Below are 17,726 nucleotides of genomic sequence, written 5' to 3'. Positions count from 1 at the left end.
CATAAACCTGGATGGCTGGAGGATTGCAAAAGCAAGCTGTACAGTTAAGATTCATTCGTGACTTCAGCTGGAGTTGAGCCTGAACTGAGCCTGGAAATGACTAGACCTTTAAATCAAACTAAAATGGATTCCATGAGAGACGGCGTTCTTGTTTTGAGAGGAGGGTGCAAAACGAACAGCAGTTAAGTTGTTCAGCAGTGTTTTTGTTTGAAGTGCCTACGCCATGCCAGGCACTATTCCTGGTGCTTGGGATGCATCAAAAAAGATCCCTGAGCTCCTGGAGCTAGTTGGGGTGAGGTTGGGGTGTGTCTGCAAAAAACAATTAACCTAACATGTACATGACATGCTGTGGGCAAAAGAGAGCAAGGTGAGAAAGATCTGGTGGCCGGGGGAGAAGGGGTGGCAGTTCTGGATCAGGGGTCAGGACTGCCCCCTGGAGAAGTCAGACCTGGGTAGGGATATGAAGGGGAGACGGGGGTTGGGCATTGATTTGGAGGGTGGGCGTGTGCCCTGCATGTTTGCAAAAGAACAGAGAAGGAGGAGGGACTGGAGCAGAGCTGGGGTGGGAAAGGGGATGCTGCAGAGAAGTTGCTTAGGGAGTGGAGGAGGGAAGGAGAAGGCTTCTACCTGCGGAAACGAGGGACTTGAACTGAGCCTTGAAGGCTAAGTATTCCGGGAACAAGAGGGATGGACGCTCGCGCTGGAATGCGTTCTTCCCTTTCACTGGTGGCCACGTGCATCCAAAGATGCAGGGCTAAGGCTGGACGTTGGTAGAGGCCCTTGATTGACAGTTTCAGGAGCCTATCTCCTTGCTCCTGGGAGACTTAATGCAGCGGTGGTGGGCAGGATGGATGGATGGAAGGCAGGCAATTAGAAGAGAGAGTTTGTGGCTAAACCAGGGATGTGGCACTAGGAAAGAAGTAGAAGGACTGGAGATATGATATATCCTGAGAGGGTGGGGTGGGGAGGGGAAGGGTGATGACAAGATTCGAGGCACACACAGAGAAAAACAGGTGCCGGGGTTCCCTGGTGGTCCAGGGGCGCTTTCACGGCTGCAGCCGAGGTTCAATCCCTGGGCTGGGAACTGAGATCCCATGTCAAGCCGCTGCACGCCTCGGCCAAAAGAAGGGGAGGAAAAAAACACACAGATGAAAGGAGAGAAGATGATTCATTCATAGACACAGGGCTCCCTCCAGTCTGGAGTCACCTGAAGCAACCAACATTTCAAGCACTTGCCAACTTTCTTCTGCGTCCCTTTTTAGGCAGCAGTAAGAATTTCAGTTCCTCAGTTGTAGCTGAGAGAAATTTTTTGAGTCACTCCCGTTGGCAGTCATTAGAGAGGATGGGACTGGGTGTTGGAAACTTAAAAGGGCATGGAGATTTTGCCTTGGGGAAGGAGGAAGAGGGAAATCGAGCCGGTCTTTAGAAATGCCTCAAAGGGAGCTGGGCATGTATAAAGGATCTAATAGTGGGAGGCCCAGGAAGCCAGATTTACAAGCTTTCGAATCAAAAATTCAAAAAGGCACCGGACATTTGTGTAGAGGGGCAGGGGGAGGGGGTAACCTTACAGTGATGCAAAACCAATACTGCAATATTTCTATAAATCAAGAATGGCAATTATGGAGTCCCCACTGTGGCGCCGTGGGTTAAGAATCTGACAGTTGCCAAGTTAAGAATCCTGCAATGGCTCTGGTTGCTGCGGAGGCTCGGGTTCGATCCCTGGCCGGGCACAGTGGGTTAAAGAATCCTGCAATTGCTACAGCTACAGCTCAGAGTCAGTCCCTGGCCCGGGAACGTACATATGCCATGGGTGTGGCCATTAAAAAAAAGAAAGAATGGCAATTATTAGGAACAGTGTCTAGCAGTTACTCACCACATAGAAAACATCATTTTCCTAGTTTATTGTGCAGTTTTGTGAATATGAAAATAATTCAGAGGGACTGCGTTGGCTGACACCAGCCATGGTCTGCTTCTTCGTTTTTCCCATGAGACTTTGTTTTTCCCCAAGTTCCTCAGCAGGGCCCTCCTTTCCATGTTGGTGCAAAACAGTAGTAAGTGTGGACCCTGTGGTCACACAGTGTCCTCTTCTTGGGCTGAGGATGGACTTAATTATAGTTAACATGCTTGTTTAGGGCATGGTTCTAGAAACTTGTGTGAAGTCAATTTCACTTCTTGCAGGATGTCTTACAGAGTAGATATTCTTGCTGACCCATTACACAGGTCAGGCAACTGAGGCACAGATCGGTTCCAAGTAACTCACCTAGAAATAATATTTGCTATACTGAGATTACCAAGGGCGGGTATACTTAGAGTATATTGAGTACACCAAGGAGAGAACATTAAAACCAGAGATGGTGTTCCTGGGTATGTGTTGGGGGAGGGGGGGTACTTAGATTTGGGGAATAAGAAGATGATCAACCATAGGGGGACTATTTTAAAATTTAATAAGGCAGAATTGTTCTAAGCCAAGGCTTCTGCCGGTCAGAATCTCCTCCCTGCACCTGAAATTCAGTGATCTTTCTTCTGCTGTGTTTACCTTCCCTCTACAGGTGTATGAAAACCAAGCTGGGTTCATCAGGGACATTAAATAAAGGGACCAACATCACCATTTATAATTGCATTTGACTTAAAAGTACAAGTGGCCCATTGATCCTTCTAGGCCCCGACTTGTCCCAGCGACCTTGAACTTGGTGGCTAATTGCCTTTTCAGAATTGTGTTCACACATCCTTAGCACAGCCAACCTCTCCCTTAGAATATTTGAGTCCCCTGTGGAAACAACTCGAACCATGCCACAATGTGTCATTAGCCCACATTCATACTGGGTGACCCTCCAGTTTTCAAGGCAGTGAAAGCAGGCTTTGGATTTGCTTCTTGCTTCCTCCACTTTAGGACCAAAGTGCATTTCAGCATTTGTTGCCCAGCTAAAATGACTGCGAAAACTCTTGCCTAGCAGCTGTTGGATGTTTGGGGCCACAGCTGGCCACTTGTACATCCAATAGCAAAGTGCATATGTTCCCGCTGGGAAACTGCCAGTGGAATGGAAACTGGTGAGTGCTCTAAAAATCTAGCTTGGGGGGATTTGTCCAAGACGAGCAGCATTTAAGAGCCTCTGTATTCCATGAATGTTGTTTATAATCGGAAGCCTCTCAATGGAGCAGTTCTAACGTGGAGAGTTTGTTTTTGAGCCGTTTTCAGGAAATCGCTGAGCAGATCATGCACCATGTTGGGAGTTACTTCTCTGACTAGCTAGAATCTTATCCTTGCCCTTGATCTCCTCTGACTTTTGGGTTAAATTTCAGTATTTGGTTAAATATGCTAGGACCCATCATATGCTTAGATGTCTAACGAGGTCGGAAGGGACATACTTTGCCTTTGCCATAAAGGCTGCTGGGCTCCCGTGGGACTCTTCCTTGGGCTTGATGGTCTGCACTTCTTGCTGCTGGAAGAGTGGGGAGGTTCACAGGCAGGGACTTTAGAATATGAGGAGAATCAGGTTTCTCGGGTGTGAAGTATCCTCAAGATGGACGTGGGTAGGAGGAGGAGCCCTTCGGAAAGATGCACCAGGAATGTTTGCATCGCAGTGATGCCGTCTTTCTTCTGAGCTGTCGCAAACCACAGGACAGTGGTATGCTTCCTGGCATTTGGAAGGATGGATGGGCATTGGGTTTGCAGACTCAGAGTGGTTTTTCTAGAACCTCCATGTCAGTGTCTCTGGCTTTGGTTTGTCCTAGAGATTCTGAGACCTCTAAACTTTGTAATTCTCGTGTGGCCCTTGGACATCTGGATAAAACAGCCCTGCAATAGATGGCTTTTTCCCACACTGACGTTGGAGAAGGCTGGTGTAGGGGACGTGGAGTCCCACTGACTCTTCAAGTGTTGAGTAATGCCTCTGGCTCAGTGGACAATCATTTCCCATGAGGCTAGAGCAAGGACTCCTGGGTATTTGGGGCATCCCAAGCTTCATGACCAAATAGAGGCTGGGTCTGGGCAGTCAGCCTCTGTCTCCCGACAGGCTGGGTCACATATCAGTTGAGGGGGATGTGTACCACTGAGCCTGCTTAACCACTTGTGGAGACAAGGTGGAGCCGATGGTGGCTCATAGATGGGGAGCATTCCTCAGCAGTTACGCTCCCAAAGTGTGCCATCTCAGCTGGGGCAAGGCCGCCTCTTACCTGGAGGGATCACCTCTTTGCTCAGTTTAGGGGCTGTCCGAGAGTCGAGCACACACAACCTGGGCCATTACAAGGTGGTAGCATCAGTTGGCATGAGCACATGATCAAGTCTGACAAAGAGGTGAGTGTCTATGGCAGCCTTAACTCTTAGTTTCAGTAGTCACATCAGGGCATTCTGTAAAGGGGTTCATGGTTTGTGGGGACGCAGTAGACTGTGTAGAGGTGTGCCTCTCTGGTCTTTGCCTGTCTTTCCCTCGTCTTCTTTCATCTCCTCCTTCCCCTTTCTGTCCCTTTTGGGTTTGAGCCCTTTGCCAGGAAAGTCAAGGCCATGGATGAACAGTCAGTCTGTTTGTTGGTAAACCTACCAGAGGCATGGCTGGTAAAACAAAGGGGAAGGCATGGAGCTGACTGTTGAGATGGGATCCGATCAAGTGCTGCCTGCAGCTGAGCCATGAGGCCGTCTTGTGAGAGTGGACAAGGTAGATGGAACTTCCAACCTCCAATATGGCGCCCACGAGGCTTGTGACTTTCTGAGCCTCAGCATCCCTGTGCGTTAATGATAGGATGGTTTTGCAAGGTTCCTTTCTGTCGTAGCGCTCTGGGGGTTGTAAAATGCCTGGAGTCAATGCTCTCCTTTCTTGGTTCTGAAGTCTTTCTCTTCTGAATGAGGGAGGTTACCTTTGTAGCCTGCGTTTCCCTGTCTTAGAGAGAAGCAGCTCATCTTTTTTCATTTTTGAGGCGAGTTTATAGCTGATTTTGTCACTTCTTCCAGAGGAGGGCTGAGATGTGCAAATGAATCCCAGAGTTGGGGAAAGGCACACTGACTCCCCATCTCCCACCATCCATGGTTATCTTGAATAATTAGTGATGGCCAATCACTGATTGTCTTTTATCAAAAGAGAATGGTTAATGTCCTTGCCGAGGAGAAATGCGAGTTGATAGTGTGGGTTGATAATCTCCAGTTCACACAGAGGGTTTTTGCCTCTTGGATCTGGGTCCTTGATGACTTTTTATGGCAGGAAATAGGCAGAACAGCAGATGGCAAAGTAATGGGACTGCTCATCACGGGGTCAGCGTCAGAGCCACGTCCAAGGTTTCTTTCACCCTCTAAAGTCCCTCTAAGTCCTGGGGACCTAAACGTCATTGGAAAGGAGTTGGTCCTTAGAGACTTGCTTAACCATTTCCTGCTACCACCTCCCTTATTACCTCTTCCTTCTTATTTCTTCTGTTTTCTTTTTTAAAAAGCAGCTTGTAATTTTAGAACCGCTTTAGAATGACATAAACGTTGCAAAGAGAGTAGAGAGAGGTTCCTGTATATCCCGCGCCCAGTTAACCTTGAGTGCCTGGCTGAAGTGGTATTTGCCAGGTTTGTCCACTGTCCAGTTACTGTTTTTCTGCCCTTTTCACCCTTGTGCTCCTTGTTGTGGGTTTTTTGGAAGGTGTACAATGTGGTGATTTAATATATGTCTGTATTGTGAAATGATTACCCCAATCGAGTTAAGTAACGCATCTGTGGCTCACGTAATTACCCTTTTCCTTCCTTCTTGCTTTTTTTCATTCTTTCTTTTTCTCTCTCTTTTTTCTTTCTTCCTTCTTTTCTTTTTCTTTCTTTCTTTCTCTTCTTTCCTTCCTCTTTCTTTCTCTCTCCTTTCTTTCTTTTTCCTTTTCTTTCTTTCTCTTTCTTTCTTTCTTTCTTTCTTTTTTTTCTTTCTTTCTTTCTTTCTTTCTTTCTTTCTTTCTTTCTTTCTTTCTTTCTCTCTCTCTCTCTCTCTTTCTTTCTTTCTCCTTCCTTCCTTCCTTCTCCCTCCCTTTCTTTATCTTTTTCTCCCTTTCTCTTTTTTCTTTCTTTTTCCTCCCTTCCCCCCTCCCTCCATCCCTTCCATCCCTCCCCAGTTGCAATCTACTCTCCTAGCAAATTTCAGGTACGTAGTTCAGTGTAATTACTAGACCTGCTCATGCTGTATATTGAATCCCCAGGACTTATTCACCTTAGAATGGAGGGGTTTGTACGTTTTGACCAATGTCTCCCTGTCTCCCCCGTCCCTAGCGTCTGGCAAACAGCCTTCTACTCTTTGGTTCTATGAATTTAAACATGTTGACATTCCACGTAGAAGTGAATCACACAGTGTTTGTCTTTCTGTCTCCTTTGCTGGTTTTCCTATCTGGCTCTGCCCATCTTAGGATCTGTTCATGATGAAAGTGAACTCTGAGGGCCCCAGCTTGGAACTGACGGAGGGAGATGGGCAGCGATGAGGGCACAACACCTGTGCGGGCCCCGCGCAGGGCCGTGGGAGTCTGTGGCTTAGTTCATGCTGCCCCATCGCGTCCCAGCAAAGACTTGAGCGCACAGCAGTCGTGTATGTGGCGATCGGAATATCCTGTTAGTTTTTACGTTTTCAAATCATCATTAACTCTTTATGAGTCTAAAGGCTCAAAAAGTGGTTAAGCCCCCAAACCCCCTAATACTTTTCGACTTCGTCCCTATGTCAGACTCACGTTCCCATTCTTTCCCCCTGAGAAAAACCAGTCGAATATCTCATCCCCCTCCCCCGACTGTTGAGCTGTCAGGTCCAGGAGTGCTGTCATTACGTTCCCATATTATGACCATTATTTAATTATTGTTTATGGAAATGCCTTTAGCACTTCCGAGCGATTAAGATTCTGATGGAAGAATCTTTCTGTGTCCTGGAAATGTCCAGCACCAGAACATTTGCGCAGCGCTTTGGAAATTCCAAATGTTTTTAAACTGGGAACTGACCCCCCCCCCCCCAGCATCTTGGCAGTTGCCCCAAGCTGTCACTTGGCCCCGGGGGCAGTGCGTAGCTTGCTTTGGGCTCCTAGCATCCCGGCTTTGAAAGGAGAAGGAAATTGGAGAGCCTGCCTCGGAGCTGTGGGCCCCACAGACTTATTTAGCTCCATGTGGAGCAAGAGGCTGCTTGTTTTCAAGAAGTGAAGCTGATTGGAGCTTGAGAACTCTGCCCTGCTCCTGGGCTGTGGGTCCTTGCTGGGTGAGTGGGTGAGGTGCTGTACTAGCTATCTTGTTAGTCACCAGGTCATAAAATAAGCTCCTCTAACTGGGACCTTTATTTAAAAAAACAAAAAAGGATCAGCTGTAAAGACCTCGTTATCCATTGGAACATCAGAACCCCCTGCCTCCGGAACAACTAACTAATCAGCCTGCAGAATTTCCCGGAGCTCCAGGCAGACTGATGAGGGTGAGGGCACCGAGCTTGCTCTGCAGGGTGGTGGGAGAATCTCAGAGCTGATGTGCCAATTACTTAATTATCTAAGTCAGATAATGATAAGGTCTTTGAAACATGCCTTGCTTTTTTTTTTTTTTTTTTTCCTTTTTAAAAATGTTTCTTGTACATTCCAAATCGTTTGCATTCATGCTGGGTCGGCTTAATGGTTTTCTGGAGCGGCTCTGCAGGCAAGTTGGGTTTGTTCGGGTCAGGGGGCTGAGGAGTAATTGGTCCAGGAGGGGTCGGCAGCAGTGATGCTCTGTGGGTCGCCTGCAGCGACACACCCCTGGCTGGCTGGACAGGAGCGCCTGGCTAACTTCCCTACGTGATGCATGTCTTTCTTTTTTCCCCCTGTCTGCTCTCAAGGATGTTAACGTGGGCGAGGGTAGCGAGTTTGCCGACAGTGGGATCGAAGGGGCCACCACTGACACGGACCTCCTGTCCAGGCGATCCAATGCCACCAACTCCAGCTACTCGCCCCCCACCGGCCGCGCTTTTGTGGGCAGTGACAGCGGCAGCAGCTCCACCGGGGATGCGGCCCGCCAGGGGGTGTATGAGAACTTCCGCCGGGAGCTGGAGATGAGCACCACCAACAGCGAGAGCCTGGAGGAGGCCGGCTCTGCGCACAGCGACGAGCAGAGCAGCGGGACCCTGAGCTCCCCTGGGCAGTCCGACATCCTGCTCACGGCCACCCAGGGCACTGTGCGCAAGGCCGGAGCCCTGGCTGTCAAGAACTTCCTGGTGCACAAGAAGAACAAGAAGGTGGAGTCGGCCACCCGGAGGAAGTGGAAGCACTACTGGGTGTCCTTGAAAGGTAAGAAAGGGAGCATCCTTCTTGGCAGTGCTGATGACGCCCTCTCCTTTGTGGTGCACCTGTGCAGGTGTTTTTTAATTACCTGGAATTTCTGTTTCATGCTAATTTCAAAAAAAAAAGTGTTATTTTACCGTGGTAAGAATACTTATCATGAGGAGTTCCCTCTGCGGAGCAACAGGATCTGCCGTGTCTCTGGAACACTGGGATGCAAGTTCGATCCCTGGCCCAGCCCAGTGGGTTAAAGGATCTGGCATTGCAGCAGGGGTGGTGTAGGTTGCAGCTGCGGCTCAGATCTGATCCCTGGCCAGGGTGGCCAAAAAAGGCAAAACAAAGCAATGACAAAAGACGTAGTTCCCATGGTGGCTCAATAGAAACGGATCTGCCTAGCATGCATGAGGATGCAGGTTCGATTCCTGGCCTCACTTAGGGGGTTAAGGATCCTGCGGTGCCGTGAACTGTGGTATAGGTCGCAGACTGAGTTGTGGCTGTGGCATAGGCTGTCAGCTGTAGCTCCAATTGGACCCCTACCCTGGGAACAGCAACAAAGAAAACAAACAAAAAGAACAACTTACGGTGAGATCTACCCTCTTACCACATTTTTAAGGGGTGCATGAGAGTACACGGTGGAAGGGCACATCTCTAGATGGTAATTATCTTACTTAACTGAGCCCTTATGTCCCGTGATTCGTCAGTCCCCGTTTCCCTTTCCTACCAATGTTGTTTTATTTTCTTTACTTTTTCACAGTTAAGCTATTGGAGCCTCTTGTGTCTTGTTTTCCCATATGTACAGCTGGTTCTGATGACAGTTTCAAAACTTGAGTTCCAAAAAAAAAAATTTTTGGAATCATTCAAACAAATGTGCCTCCCGAACCGACTTGTTTTGGGAGGGGAAATCACTAGTTTGAATCCTAGGAAATTGCCACTTGGGGTGTAAAAAAAAAAAAAATGGCAAGACTATTGCTAATTTCATAGGGTTCAGTCCACTGCTTAATGAAATTGCCTGCACCATCATATGTTTCTGAAAAGTTACTGCTTTACAGTCACTCTTTAAAATATTTGTGTGTGTGTGTGTAGCTATTTACAAGCATGTGTGTATCCCTACCTTTTCATTAAGTAAGCATAATACTTTTCTGTGTTGCTCTTTATTCCTGTTGTGCGTACATTTCAGAAGTATGTATGTGTATTTTTGCACATGTATGGGTATGTCTTGGTAGCATGAAAATTGTAACACATTTGTCAGCTGTCTTAAAGAGAACACCACTTCTCAAGCCTACTTGGAATCTTGGACATAAGCTGGATTTGAAGCAGGGTTAGTATATGGTGAGAAAGGTTTGATAGGTTAATAGGCACAAAGTTCAGGTCCAGGAGGAAGCACCCTGGGCTTACCTGGTGTGATGCCCCCATGACACCATCTGATACTGGTCTTTCACCAGCCAGGGCTGGTGTGGAACATCTGAACCTGGAGGCACAGAACAGCCTTGAGCAGTGATGTGTGGGCCAACCCCCCAGGGACAGGCAGGGCTTGAGTGGACTGTTGCTTCAATACCTGGCTGAGCAGAAAGGGAGCATGTTAATTACACTTTGGTCTCACTGCGTGTCGCAGAGACCCCCAGTGACAATGCCTCAGACAAGAGAGAACTTTATTTCCCTCCCACCCAGCAGAGGTGGACCATCTAAGGGTGCTGGGGTGACTCCTATGAAGTCATCCAGAAGCCGAGGGGCCCTTTGTCTTGTTGCTAAAGTGTCCCTAGAGCATTACATTAGTCTGTGTGAACAAGACAGCTCCCTGGTGGGTCCTCATTCCAGTGGAAAAATGGGGAAGCGGAGGGCGTATCCCTCTACACGGAGCGTACTGCCTGGAAGTTGCCTGTATCTCTTCTGCTTCCGTTCCATTGGCCAGAGATGACCTAGCTGCAAGGGAGGCAGGAAGGGAACCAGCTGAGCACTGGGGTTTCTATTACTGCAGAAGAAAGTGGGGGTGTATGTATTAGGGAGCAACCAACAGTCCCATAGAGGACTCTGTTCCCGTGTTAGCTAGTGCAGGGCAGCTTCCCTACTGCCAGTGGCCTGTGTGTCTAAAGTTGCTGCATTTTTAGGGTGGGATGCTATCTTTCTCTTCACGTCCAATTTTTTTTTTTTTTTCTTTTGTCTTTAGGGCCACACCTGCGGCACATGGAAGTTTCCAGGCTAGGGGTAAAATCAGAGCTGCGTGGGATCTAAGTCGTGTCTGTGACCTACACTGCAGCTCATGGCAACACTGGATCCTTAACCCAGTGAGCAGAGCCAGGGGTTGAACCTGTGTCCTTATGGATGCTAGTCCAGTTTGTTACCGCTGAGCCACAGTGGGAACTCCACATCCAGTTTTTTTTTTTTTTTTTTTTTTTTTGCCTTTTTGCTATTTCTTGGGCCACTCCTGCGGCATATGGAGATTCCCAGACTAGGGGTCGAATGGGAGCTGTAGCCACCGGCCTACGCCAGAGCCACAGCAACACTGGATCCTAGCCGTGTCTGCAACCTACACCATAGCTCACACAACACCGGATCGTTAACCCACTGAGCAAGGGCAGGGATTGAACCTGCAACCTCATGGTTCCTAGTCAGATTCGTTAACCACTGCGCCACAACGGGAACTCCCATATCCAGTTTTTAAGACTTGCTGGGTTATTGCATCTTGTTGCTCCACTTTTAAGGATGTCTTAGGAAGAATTGGCTTCGTACTCATGTTCTTTTCTCATTCTGAAAGTCTGCCTCCGTGGTTTCAAAGTTTGAACAGATTCGGAATTCTGGCAACCATAGTATCTTCTGTGGAAAACCGCAGGAAGTCTTGATATTACACTGTAAATTTTACTTTCTTTGCTTGAACAAATACCTTGTTATAGCCTATATCAAGTGTATAGTCAATTGTGAGCACAGATGTGAAATAGGAACCTTAAATTTGAGCAAATTCTATCAGTTCACCCACACACGCAGCATGCTTGCCTTTTTGTTTTCCAATGTGAGTTGGGAAAAGGCTATTTGGTGTCGTGGTTCTGCTTGTAAAACAGGTGTTCATCCCGAGGGAGCATTTTAGGGAACTGCTACTGTTTTTTCTCCTGCAGGACCTGCTTTGGCTTAATTTGGAGGCCCTAGAGGGCATGTCTGAGGGGCCTGGGGTCATGCCTGCTGCTCTGCTGTTGGGGGTGGGATGAGGTAGGATCAAGGGTAAGCTCCTCCTTCCGCCTCTTGCTCCACCCCCCAATATCTACACCTGTCGACACTGTAGCCTCTGTTCCCTTTAGCAGCCCATCCTATCCTTCATCCTATCAGTTAGAGCTGAGTTTTGTTTTGTTTCTTTTCTTTTTTCTTCTTAGGGCTGCACCCATGGCATATAGAAGTTCCCAGGCTAGGGGTTGAATTGGAGCTACCGCTGCCAGCCTACGCCATGGCCATAGCAACGCTGGATCGGAGCCGCATCTGTGACCTACACCATAGCTCACAGCAACACCAGATCCTTAGCCCACTGAGCGAGGCCAGGGATCGAACCTGCAACCTCATGGTTCCTCGTCAGATTCGTTTCCGCTGCACCACCGCAGGAACTCCTAGAGCTGAGGTTTGAGCCACCCGATCAGAAGAGCACCTGCATCACAGTCACTTGAGGCACTTCCTCCGTTTTCTCTAGACCTGCCAGTTCTCAGGCGGAGCCCTGTAGTAGATCCTGTATTAGGGCTGCTCTGATAAAGTGCCACGGTCTGGGGGCTTAAACAAAAGGACTTTTATTTTCTCCCAGGATTGGAACCTCGAAGTCTGAGGTCAACGTGTCGGCAGGGTGGATGTTTTCCGAGGTTTCACCCTTGGACTTGTAGAGGGCCGTCTTCTTCCGGTATGTTCGTGAGGGTCTCCCTCTGCACCTGTCTAGTCCAACCCCCCCCTTTTTTTGTCTTTTTGCCATTCTTGGGCCGCTCCCGCATCATATGGAGGTTCTAGGCTAGGGGTCCAATCGGAGCTGTAGCCGCCAACCTATGCCAGAGCCACAGCAACGCTGGATCCGAGCCATGTCAGCGACCTGCACCACAGCTCACAGCAAAGCCAGATCCTTAACCCACTGAGCAAGGCCAGGGATCAAACCTGCAACCTCATGGTTCCTAGTCGGATTTGTTAACCACTGCGCCACGACAGGAACTCCCCAATCCCCTTCTTTTGAGGATAGCAGTCACATTGGGTGGGAGTTCACTTACATAACCTCTTTTTCCTTTAATTGCCTCTGTAAAGAGCTTATCTCCAAAAACAGCAATATTTGGACGCCCGGGCTAGGATTTCAGCCTGGGAACTTGGGAGGATATAATTCTGCCCATGACAGGCCCTGAATTTGTGGTTTAAACAAGCTTCCCAGGTGATCCTTACCCTGAATTTGAGAGTAACACTGTTAGTGGCATAGAATAAAAATAATTAGGTGATTTTTTTTTTTTTTAACTTAGGACGTGGAAGTGGGAGCTGTTCCTGAGAATAAATGATCAAGGGAGCAGAATATGGGTGCCCAGGGGTACGTCCCATGTACCCATTAGAGCAGGGAGCCTTCACTTTCTTGGTGACCCAGATCTGAGTGACACTATCTGTCAGGATCCAGGCCCGGAACCTGGAGCCGCTGAGTCCTTTGCGTCTCACTCCCATTTGACAGGTCCCATTATATGTTGACAAACTCAAGGCTTGTCCTGCCACTCAAAGGCGGAGCTGGCTGCCAACTCGGGCTTGGATATGGAGAACTAAAAGCAGAGTACCTGGGAGCTATGGGCTAGAGCATTCTCCAAAGATTCTTTCGCCTTTGACAGAATAATTAATTTTTTTAAAAAAGATTTTATGGAATTAGTCCCTGGAGTGTCTCCATCAACAACCAAAAAGCATACAGATTATGTTCAAGTCCTGATGAAGAAAAAGGGACTGTTTTCAGAGAACACGCGGTTCCTAGGTTTGCTGCTTCAGTGTTAGTCTTAAAATTGGAGCATGTAGGTTGTTGAATAAAAGCTGATTTTTTTTAAATTTAAATTTTTTTTTTTCTTTTTTTTTGGCCATGTCTACAACATGCAGAAGTAACTGGGCTAGGGATCAAACTTAAGCCACGGCAGGGACAGTGTCGGACACTTAACATGCTGAGCCAGCAGGGAACTCTAGGAAAAGCTGATTTTTAACTACCCACTGTTGTGGGCGACTGTAACCAAAGTTGAGAAATTATAAAAACAGCAATTTGGGAAGACCATAAAATGTTCGATATGTGGATGCCTGTATCCATGATCCACAAGCTTCATTCTGTTTTCAAACTATGGTAAAGCTGTGTTGCTCCTTTTCTGTTGAGAGACTATCGAACATTAGTGTAATATTAGTCCTGAGCATTATTTGAAGCAGCGTTTCTCAGCAGTCAGATCATTGACATTTTCCAGATATATATATATATTTTTTTTTTTTCCACCACACCTGTGGTGCATGGAATTTCCTGGACCAGGAATCGACTTTGAGCCGCAGCTGCAACCTACCCCACTGGGGCAATGCTGAGTCTTTAACCCATTGCCCCACAGTGGGAACTCCCACTTTCTGGATAATTCTTTGCCATGGGGCCTGACCTGGGCATTGTAGGGAGTTTAGCAGCATGCTTGTCTGCTCCCCGTCAGGTGCCAGTAGCACCTCCTCCTTTATCCCACCCTTAAGTTGTGACAACCAGAAGTGTCTCCAGACTTCATGAAATATCCCCCATTCGGCAAAATTGCCCCACCCGGGAAACCTCAGATTTGGAGGCAAATAGCCTCCCCTTTCTTTTTCTTTTCTTCTTTAGTTTATCTGTGAATCTATGCTAGCTTAATACATGGATATAGGAGGTACAGATGATTCTGAGTGTCACCTCTGTGTTCCTGAAAAAACTTGAGATCTTCAAAATAACAGCGATTGTTATAAGAAAAATAGGGTTCAGGCAGACTACTCAGTAGATATAGAATTAAATTATGGGTAGGCACCTTACCCCCAAACTTAAAAAAAAACCCACATTCAGACCCTACTAAAATTACTCATATAATGTCTTAACGTTTCCAAGGATAAATGTCATAGAAGTCATAAGACCTTTACCTTTAAGGAAAAAAAGGGACTATAACTGGAATGGGTAAGAAGATGAATTGAAACTCTTTAATTATGGAGGCAAGGACAGCAGTTATAAAAATCATGAAGCGAGTTCCCATTATGGCTCAGTGGTCATGAACCTGACTAGTATCCGTGAGGATGTGGGTTCAATCCCTGGCCTCACTCAGTGGGTGAAGGATCCTGCATTGCTGTGAGCTGTGGTGTAGGTCACAGATGAGGCTCGGATCCTGCGCTGCTGTGGCTGTGGGGTAGGCTGGTAGCTACACCTCTGTTTTGACCCCTAACCTGGGAACTTGCGTGTGCTGTGGGAGTGGCTTTCAAAAGACAGAAAAAAAAAAAAAAATCTTGAAGCTCAGGAGCACTGCACCATAGCTTTTTGGCAAAGCTTGTGGTCAGGCTGTACCATGGGAAACACTGTGAAACGAGAGGGCTGGCGTGTCAGTGAGCTGCAGGCAGCTGTGGGGGTGGGGGATGGGACATTGCATTCAACAAATGCTCCAGGTGTGAAATATTACGGGCGAAGAAAAATTGCCTTTACACTGGGGTGCCTTTTCCACTGATTCTCCATCATTCTGCATTACTGGTCACACATTTGCTATCCGGAAGTTCAGAAGTTCCCATTGCAGCTGATAGATTGTACGGGGAGGGGCTTCGTGATGTCCATAAGTGGTGGCCCTTGCTTGTGGGAAGGAAGATGATGCAGACGGATCAAGTGGCTTATGTTGATGTGAAGCAGTCATAAAGCTGGGTCCTTGCTTCCCTTGAAATTGGATTCGCTTACTTGAGACAGAGTGCTCTGCGAGTAATTACTAATCTAGTGAGCCTCACGAGCCTCATATGTGGGCAGTGATGGACGGTATCTATTGAACCCACCTTGCCACAAATCTATGAAAGCTTTCTTTTTTTTTTTTTTTTTTTTTTTTTTTTTTTTGTCTTTTTTGTCTTGCCATTTCTTGGGCCGCTCCTGCGACATATGGAGGTTCCCAGGCTAGGGGTCCAATTGGAGCTGTAGCCACCAGCCTACACCAGAGCCACAGCAACGTGGGATCCAAGCAACATCTGTGACCTACACCACAGCTCACGGCAACACGGGATCCTTAACCCACTGAGCAAGGCCGGCGATCGAACCCACAACCTCATGGTTCTTAGTCAGATTCATTAACCACTGAGCCACGACGGGAACTCCCTATGAAAGGTTTCTATTGCTGCTGTCTCATTTGCTTCAGAGTATAAATAAGTATGGACCAGGCTTCAGCCTTCCCTCAGACGTCGATGTGTGTGCTGTGTATTTCCTCCTCCAGGAAGAACAAGGATGTGGTTGCTTTCTAGGAAAACATTTTATAGAAAAGATCTGAGGCTAAACATCTATTGTTTCTTTCTTTACCCTAAAGCACCTGAAGCCAATGTTATATTTTGTTTTCTCAACGGCATGGTCAAGAAACCCAGTAAATTGTGCTTCCTAGTTGCGTAAGATGTGAGGCATATTGGGAAGGGCTGCCAGCCCTCACTCAGTGCTGCTTGCAGTTGGAGCCTGTAGAGCTGAATTTACAGCCACCACTGCCCAAAGGAGCTCTAAGACCCACCTGCCCCTGCCAATATGCCTGTGAGGATACCTGTATTGAAACATCCTAAACACAAAGGAACAGTCTTAACATGAGGGCATGTGTGACACTGTGATTTGAGTGTCTCCACCTTTGTCCAGACCCATCCAAGACAGCACAAACATGGTACATTCTCTTTAACTTCCTAGGTTTCACACTAATTTCCAGCCCTTGCCGGGTCACAGGGCATGCGCAGCAATGTCCATACAGACTCCCTGTTGCTTGAGCATCAAATACTCACGCAGAGCCCCGTTCTGTGTCCTCAGGGTGCACGCTCTTTTTCTACGAGAGTGATGGCAGGTCTGGAATAGACCACAACAGCATCCCGAAGCACGCCGTCTGGGTGGAGAATAGCATCGTGCAGGCCGTGCCCGAGCACCCCAAGAAAGACTTCGTCTTCTGCCTCAGCAATTCCCTGGGCGATGCCTTCCTCTTTCAGGTTGGTGTAGCTCTTCCTTTGCAAAGCATTTCCAATCTCATACCAGATAATCTTCCTCTCATCCTGTTTCCCTCTGGGTGGTGGGTTCTATCTTTTGTACACTACAGAAACAAAAACGATGAATGATGAAATAAACACCTCCAGTGAGTTCCAGGAATAATTGAATTCACCCATAGGCCTCCACAGTGAAACCTGAGGACGGGTGTGGGTTGAAGGATTTTTCACTGTTGCCTTGATATCATTTGTGTAGCACTTTAGAGAAAGGATCATGAGCTCCTTAATTTAGACAGGATTTGAGCTGTCAAAATTTTTCATCATGATGTGTTCCCTTCTCATATGACTCATAAAGTAAAATTATGACATTCCAGAAATGCCTGGCTACCCCCCTCATCTTATCAGAACTTGGTACCCCATGTTCTTGAAGTTTGACTATTAGTTGTATTAAAAATGACTAACCTGCGAATCACTTCGGGGTTAACATTTATTTTGATAGGGAATCATTTAAGTTGGTCAGTTGTGATGCACTTTTTTTTCATATTTGTTAGTTAGGCTTTCTTCCCTTGTTCCTGTAATACAGGTGTTCCTCAAGCCTTTATTCTGTGCTTCCTATACTATGCACAGTGATATTGAGATTACCAAGAAGGTTTTGACACATATAACATGCGAGGCAGACTGGAATGGATTTTTTTTTTTTTTTTTTTTCTTTTTAGGGTGACACTTGCAGCTTATGGAAGTTCCGAGGCTAGGGGTTGAATTGGAGCTGTAGCTGCTGACCTACACCACAGCCACAGCAATCCTAGAAATGAGCCACATCTGTCACCTACACCACAGCTCATGGCAGTGTCAGATCCCTAACCTGCTGAGTGAGGCCAGGGATCAGACCCAAATCCTCACAGATACTAGTTGGGTTTGTAACCCACTGAGGCACAATGGGAACTCCTGGAATGGATCTTTATAATGTGGTAAACCTTGACAGTGAATAGTAAAGGAAGAGCTGGACTAGATTGAATGAAACTGACAGTGAGAGTATTCCATGAAGAAAAGTTGGAATAATGCTATGAAAGAGAGTAATAGGTTATTGCACATGTTTCTGGTTTTGGCCGCTAAAGTTATTTCCGTTTGGGCAATTAAAGTAAGAAATATAAAGTAGTAGTTTTGTGAACAGACAAAAAGCATCTATTTTTTCTTTCTTTAAATCTATGATGTAAAACACATAGAAGGAGGAGTGCACAAAACGTAAGTGTATTGCTCAGTGAAGGGTCACAAAGTAACCACCACCCAGGACAAGAAACAGAAGGTTCTAGCACCCTACAACCTTACATTCACACATGCAGCTTACTAGTTAAATAAGGGAACAT

At 47.1% G+C, this 17,726-nt stretch overlaps 1 protein-coding gene across 8 annotated transcripts in view; it reads left to right on the top strand.

Annotated features, from left to right (window-relative positions):
* TIAM1 (T-cell lymphoma invasion and metastasis 1) overlaps positions 1-17,726 on the top strand; it is a 461,256-nt gene that overhangs the window by 309,484 nt on the left and 134,046 nt on the right. For all 8 annotated transcript variants that reach the window (XM_021070904.1, XM_021070903.1, XM_021070906.1 and 5 more), the window contains 2 exons: positions 7,782-8,229; positions 16,196-16,368. In XM_021070904.1, the coding sequence (XP_020926563.1) occupies positions 7,782-8,229; positions 16,196-16,368 (621 nt within the window). The remainder of the gene's footprint in view (positions 1-7,781; positions 8,230-16,195; positions 16,369-17,726) is intronic.

The sequence above is a fragment of the Sus scrofa genome, chromosome 13 (genome assembly GCF_000003025.6).
Source record: "Sus scrofa isolate TJ Tabasco breed Duroc chromosome 13, Sscrofa11.1, whole genome shotgun sequence".
NCBI lineage: Eukaryota > Metazoa > Chordata > Mammalia > Artiodactyla > Suidae > Sus > Sus scrofa.
The sequence above is the reverse complement of the archived record's forward strand: the minus strand, read 5'-3'. Positions and strand labels throughout refer to the sequence as shown.